Here is a 7,386-nt window from a genome sequence, read left to right on the forward strand (position 1 = left end):
GCAGGTGACTCCAGATGCTTCCTGTTCACTGTGAGCCCCAAACTGAGAGTTTATACAGCAACAGGATACAACCAACACTTCATGTACCTCAATCAGAACCAGCAGACCATGCCCAACGGACTGGTGAGACCACACTCGTTCAGCTGGAGAGAACTTATTAATGTTCCTCAGGGCCTGTGCTCATCACAGATATCCTCACACATGACCTCTTACTTTTACCAGAGCCTTAATATCTTTAGAGAAGCTGTGTGTGATTTAGGGAACATAGCAGTCTGTGTAAAAGTGAATTTTAAAAAGCTTTGTTTTTTACCCTTTCATCTAAGAATTCTCCTGAGGTGTGTGCTGAGCATGTCGGTTATCTCTGACCTGATGGTAGCAGTGTTGGCTCACTGATCCAACAGCTACACTCAGTGATATCAGTGTCACCTGTTGTTGTCACAGTGCAATGACGGTGTAGTATCTGTGCTTCAGGTGTAATGTAGAGCTGCGCTGTCTTTGACATTTGAGGGTCTACAGATGATAGTAAACAGAAATCTGCCAACGATGACTCGAATAATTGGACAGCAGAATTAAAAAGAGTAAAAGTTTCGATTTTGTCCAGAATCAGAAGAGTTTCAACAGAAAGTCCCACAGAAGTGCAGAATATCTCATCATCATCTCAGCGGTGCAGTAAGCAGGCTGTAATACTCAGGAGCATGTGGCTCTGTACCTCATACAGCAGCTCTGTTCAGCCTGACCTGACAAACTAAGCACATCTTCTGATCATTTAGAAATCATTTGAACATTTCATAGGTTCCTCAGCGTAGACACAGCGGCTCCTGTCCACATTTGGACAGGAGCCGGTTTTATTCCACTTGCTCAGTTTTGGTTTCTCAGGCGTTTGACTTTGACTTTCACCTGCTGGTTAGATTTCAGCATAGAAAAGTACTCGGTTGTTTTCCTGAACACAGCGGCTAAAGAGACGATATTTATTTATTTGCCCCTGAGTGGCCCCCGAAAATGATTTGTTTTGTGTGACCTGCTTGTGTTAACTGACATAAAGATGTGTTGTCTGGTGTTCATCAGGGGATGGGCGGTCAGCACGGCTATTTCGGCCTGTGGCTGGATAGTGACTTTGGCCGCGGTCATAGCCGGGCACGACCCAAGTGCACCACGTATGGCAGCCCTCAGCTCTCTGGAGACGAAGACTTCACCCTGGACTCCATGGAAGTGTGGGCTGTGGGAAAACCCCCAGAGCCCGAGGAGGTCAGAGTACTTGTTCAAATTCTTCTATAAACTCGGCAAAATAAAGACCCGTGCTGACCTAGAGTCAGAAGGTTCACACTGGGTGTTAGTCGGTGTACCTGGAGCCAACAATGTGTGGCTGTCTGAACACAAACAGCCAAACAACATCTCCGTCAAACCAAAGAAATACATGTTTGCATTTTGTGTGATTTGGGCCTTAACTAAAGTTTCTCTTTAGAGCCCATTTTTAGTGTTTGCAGCTTTTATGTCTAATCAAAAGAAAATTGCTGGGATAGTCGAGCAGGGCGACATGAGCAAAAATATTTATCACCATGTACATTTGAAAATTTGCGATAACGACATAACTGACGATATAATTGACACGAGACAAAATACTTTACAACTCCTCAACTTTATTAGTGCAGAAAAAAAAATCAATGTATTTTCACTTAAACAAGCAGCTGTTTTTTTATGTCCATTAAAGATATATAAAAGTTTAACAGTGCAAATGCAAATTCTTTGCTGACAGTTTAACCAAAAGGCATTTCAAGTGGAAACTGGCCGACATATCCTCAGCATAACCATGTATAACATCCACAAAACTTAAAAAGAGGTTATACACACACAATACGGTAATATTATGTTGAAGCACAGTACGTATCACTCCGCGAGGCTCCGCCTACGATAGCCGTAATGCTCCGACAATCCATCAAGCGGTGCGGCTTCGTAGCTTAGCAAAGTCGTACTGAAACATCTGACAGATTTTCGAGCGCCGTGCACATAAAATCGTTTCCAGGTCAGTAACACAACCAGAGTTCATACATAAGGACACGGGATTATAAGGGGCTCTGTCGACTTTCAGAAAGTCGACAGAGACACACACACTCGGATGCTCCAGAGAGGACAAAGAGGAAACATGCATTATTCCTTCAAAGTTCCTGACTAACAGACAGAATCTCCTCTTTAGTATCCCTGCATACAATATTGTGCAAAAGTCTTGAGCCACCCCTCATTTCTTCATATTTTATTTCCAAGGAGCAATTCCTTTTAAATTCAAAGGACTCCCGAGCAATCGTTCTCCAGGCTTTTTGAAGCTCTTTCAAATGTTTTCTTTGAACATTGGCGGCTTTTTCTGTCCACTCCCTGTACCTGATCATTTTCACAGTTATTCTTTAGATTTCTTTCAAATTAAATGCTTAAATTACATTTTTAGGCACGTTGCCACTAGCAGCCTGTCATAAAACACATCATTTGTTCCCATTACTTCTGTTGAATCTACAAGTAGTACCAAAGATAGCACAGTTTGACAGAAATAAAATAATATTGTGCAGCAACAAGGTGATACCCAAACAGCTGTTAGTCAGGTGGCTTTGTCATAAACACGGGCCTCTTTTAGGTCTCTCTTATTTCTGCCACGCCCACCACTGTAACCAACAGTCTCTGTGTCACAACACAGCTCAGCCTTACATGTAAATGTATGCAAAGACCTCCCATCAAAACATCCCCCTAAATAACCTTTAGGGATCAGTAACTCTGCAGGTTTAGCAGACAGACCAGTTTATCGCCCAGTGTGCTAGTACTCCACAAATCTCACTTTATGTTACTTTCCTAAATTATTTTTCAAGGTAATTAATATGCACAGAGCACTAACTTTTTGTGCAGTTGTACATTGCATTAATAATATATGAAAGTACAACATTTCACACAGCAGAATTTGTCTAATGGCAAACTCACACTGAGGAGATGTTGTTGCACTCTAATGCTGATCAGTGCATGCACAGAGCATGCACTGCACCACGAGAGCTGCAGTTCTTCTGCATGAACCTGCTGTTTCCTTTAAAAACTGTGTTTTTATTTTCTGTGCCTATTATTTTGCTTTACAGGGTGAGGAGGGCGGAGCTAAGAAGAGCATCCTGGATGTGGATCCAGAGGCCCAGGCCCTGATGGAGATCACAGGGAAGACCATGCACAGTCAGGGCCTCAGAGAACCAGAGGATGACCAGGAGTGACTGTAAACACACCCAGCTATATATCGCTTCCATTCATGCCCCACCCCCCCAGTCTACCCAGGTACTAATTCATGTGGATTTAAAGGGAGCTTAAAGGTGGTCTGCACAGTGTGGTTTGTCACCAGTGTGCAGGTTTCAGGCCTGCTTTACATCAGCGAGAGCACGATGGACGTGTTCACATTTGAGCTGCACTGGAGTGAATTCATTTCATCACTATTAAAAAACACAGAGTGAAGAATCAGACTAAAGAGACGTAGCTTGGAGGAATAATTCAGGGAATTTACAACACTGGCGATCACAGCTTCTTTTTCCTTCCGGTAAAGTTCATGAAGACAAGAAACAGAAACTTTGATTACCTGTCTTACAAACTGGACACATTCCTGGATTTACTATTCCTTACCAGTTAGCACAAAGTCCAAATCCTGACTTGGATTCTGGGCAGATAAGCTGAGTAATTAACAGCTTAAACAAAGACTGTGGAATGCTGCATCACAGCAGGCCTGTAGCGTCTGTGCAGATGTGATACTGTGAATTTCACCTTTTAAGTCACGTGTGATTTTATGCTTCAGTGTTTTAGACTGATGAGCAGGTCTGTGGTTGATCAGCGAGAGGATCAATAAATCTCTATTTAATCTGTAATCTAATCTGTATTATATTACTTATAAAGTGAAATATTTCAAGCCTTTTTTTATGCTTTACTTTGATTTTTTTGGTGTTATTTTGCTTCTTCCTCATATGAACAGCAGAGTGAGCTGGTCCAGAGAAGCTGCAGCACTTTACTTGTTGCACTAACTGGCTGTTATTCATTTAAAAGGCTGTTTTGCAGCAGTTTACAGCAGCAGCTGCTCTGCTCCGGTGTGAAAGGTGAAGCAGTGTGTGAAGATGGGTGCTGCTCGCTACTTTAAATGCTTCCATGGTTGATTCTTCGACTGTATTTAAAAGATAGATGTAGCTGAAGTGTGTTAACCTTGCATTCTGTCTGATGGCCGGGCAGGGTAAAGTCTCAGAATGACGTCTGCAGACTGTAGAGGGAAAACATCCTCCAGCTCCCTGGATCTGTGTCCTTACTAAACACTTCCGATGTGTATTTATTGTCTCAGTCACTAGTTTGAGCCCCTAATAAATAAAGCACAGTCATGGTTCCCAATAAGCTCGCAAGGAATAATAAAGTACGGTGTACTCTACCATGTGACTAAGATGCTTCTTCAGAGGTTGCCACTTGGCAGACATCTATAAATTTTAGTCCCAGGACTGTCGGGATAGTCAGTTATTGCGACCACACCACAAGTAGGTTTATGGGTGCAGCTTGCTATCCAAGAATTAGCTGATAGCTTATCTTTCCACCCACAGTTGGCAGCAGACAAAGGCTTTGAGGCTTCAAAGTTCAGACTCACCATTGGAGCCATCTTCGAGTGGCCACGAGAGGATCAGCAGAGAGTTTTCGGCGTTTCCATTCTGGCTTCTTCTATCAGTCCTGTGGGCGGAGCTTGTTAGTTCTGCTCACAGACTTCATCCATGTGCTGCAGAATAAGGCGAGCTTTGTAAATGTTCAGGTTGTCTAAAGATGGAGCAAAACTAGAAGTGACATGTGTCCTGCAGTCTCATGCTTGTGATGTCAGCTGCAACCAAAATGATTGCAGGTTTGAGCCGATATCACCTGAAGTCGCTCGTTTACAAGACGCGCTAGCTTCTCTTTGGCACAGTGCAAGGAAGTGGTGACATATCATCCATATTTAGGCAGTGCTGCAGACCTTTGCCTGAGCAGCTCTGGCACTGACTCGTTCTGTGGTTACGCTGATAAAGATCAGGATTGCAGAGTCCAGGAAACCTTTTCTTCACGTCGACGCCAGCTCATTGAGCTGAGGTGGTGTAAACTGAGAGACTATTGGGATCTCTACATCAGGCCCACAAGACAAATGAGCCACTGACTGAGCTCAGCTGTTTGTTAAGCGAGCCAGTTAATTCACACCCGCTTAACTGAATTGACATTCCCAAAAAATGGCTGGGTCTTACCATCAGCAGCCAGACATCTGGCTCAGTTGTAGACACAGGCCTCTTATTTCTGCCACACCCCACAATTGTAACCACAGTCTAGTGTGTCACAGCTCAGCCTTACATGTAAATGTAGGCAAATGCTTCCCCTAAAAACATCCCCCAATATAACCTTTAGGGATCAGTAACTGAAGAACTAACAGACGTGTTGTACAGAGCTGCCGCTGATAGCCTTCCTCTGTCCCAGCACTCTGTAAATCTCACTTCACTGAACAGTTTATGGGAAACAGCCCTCAACCTTTTATTTTCAGCTCAGGACAAACACAACCTGCCTTTTCGTCGCTGTAGAGCCACTTGATCAACGTGCAGCTTTAGGAAATCCACTTCTGTTACACACCAGTCGATATGCTGTGTATATGTGCTGCACAAACAGGAAATCGGTAATGTTACATTAATGCGGTTGATGGATGTGAAGACACAGAAAAGCAGCTTAATGTTATTTCTTTATTTAAAGTGACCACAGAGTTCAGTCAGCTGTTAAAAAAGTGCACGGTGCAGATTTTGTTCACTCAGCTGGAACAAATTAGACTGTGTGAGTTAGCATAGCAAGTGTTAGCAACATGAGCTCTGAAATCTGCTGTATTCATTATTTATTGGTTATTTTCTGTGTGTACACTTTATTGTAGCTACTTTGACCCACTTCTCACTTTTGCTCGAATGTGACTTTATGTCCGCCGGCACGACGCACAGACGAATAACTGCTAATACAAACAGCTGATCCGTGGCTCTGTGTTCACCTCCTCCCGTCTCGCCCGCTCCTCTCTCGCTATCATGCAAATTACTGAGACAAGTTACACATGCAAATCTATCAGATAATCTGACGGCACTTCAAACAGCAGCATGACGGCTCTGGGCCCATAAACATTTATGTTTATTGTATTTGTGTAAGGAAAAGATTTAAATATTATATTCCCAGAAATGAACGTAATCTGGGATCATTTCATATTTTACACTCTTTGGAATATTTTCTCCAACTTGTGGCATTAAAATGTCCCTGTAGGCTTTGTAAAATATTTGACTGTGTCATCATATTTTCTAAAATATTCATCTTTGTAGCTTTTTCTTCTTTGTCTGGCAGAGCAGGGTTTTTATTCTCTTCATCCTGATCCGCACACATGCTGACTTTTCTATAGTTCTGATGTCACCTAGTAAACCTCAAACTTAACTTGCTATCAAAGGACATATTACATTTACTGTTTTATTCACTTAAAAGGAAATTCAGCTGTAAATAATCATTCTTTGCTCAGAAGAAGCAGCAGGAAATTTCCTCTCTGAAAATAGGCCGACTATAAATGCAGAGTAAAGGAAATGAGGCTGTGCTGCCCTTTTTTAAAAGATATTTATAAAACATTTGGTGAACAAATGCTTCCAGGACGTTTCAGCGAGTGAAAATACTTCTTTGGAGTTTGGACCTATGACTAACGCAGGTGAAACAAATGCCTACGACATCCCGGGTTTATAATAATTTTTCACTCACATCCGGTGAGCAGCCACTTCAGATACACCTGTTCAACTGCTTTTTAAGACGACCAATCAACCAATCACATCGCAGAAACTCAGGTGTGCTGACATGGTCAAGGTGACCAAAATGTGACATGAGTGTTGGTGCCAGATTTTTCCTCACATCCATCTTTTATAGAGGAGGTCCACAGAGTATCACCTGAAGAAGGTAAAAGCATCCAGTGAGCGGGTGTAAACACCTTGATGTCAGATGTATGAGGAGAACGCTTTGAGCTGACTGGAAGGCAAAAATAACACCAATAAAGTTTCATTACAACCAAGATGTGCAGAAGAGCATCTCTGAATGCACAAGACACAGCAGCAGAAGACCAAACTGAGAAACCGAGACTACAGTTTGCACATTTTCAGTAAAATATTAGTACCAACTGAGCATCGTTCAAACACCACTGCCTGCCTGAGAATTGTCGATCATGTCCATCTCTTTACTACGACCGTGTCTTCTGATGACTGCTTCCAGCAGGATGACATACAGTACCGTGTCACAGCGCTCAGCTACCTCAAACACAACATTGGGTTCACTGAACTCAGATCAGTCCAGCAGAAAACCTGGGATGTTTTGAAATAGGAGATTTGCATTATG

The 7,386-nt window shown here is 42.7% G+C and overlaps 1 protein-coding gene across 5 annotated transcripts in view; it reads left to right on the top strand.

Annotated features, from left to right (window-relative positions):
• Positions 1-3,913, top strand: part of meak7 (MTOR associated protein, eak-7 homolog) — a 12,834-nt gene extending 8,921 nt beyond the window's left edge. For all 5 annotated transcript variants that reach the window (XM_005937453.3, XM_005937454.3, XM_042226804.1 and 2 more), the window contains 3 exons: positions 5-123; positions 1,066-1,245; positions 3,108-3,913. In XM_005937453.3, the coding sequence (XP_005937515.1) occupies positions 5-123; positions 1,066-1,245; positions 3,108-3,233 (425 nt within the window). In that variant the 3' untranslated portion in view covers positions 3,234-3,913. The remainder of the gene's footprint in view (positions 1-4; positions 124-1,065; positions 1,246-3,107) is intronic.
• The last annotated feature ends 3,473 nt before the right edge of the window (positions 3,914-7,386 follow it).

The sequence above is a fragment of the Haplochromis burtoni genome, unplaced genomic scaffold, assembly GCF_018398535.1.
Source record: "Haplochromis burtoni strain Fernald_Lab_line unplaced genomic scaffold, NCSU_Asbu1 Contig_229, whole genome shotgun sequence".
Taxonomy (NCBI): Eukaryota; Metazoa; Chordata; class Actinopteri; order Cichliformes; family Cichlidae; genus Haplochromis; species Haplochromis burtoni.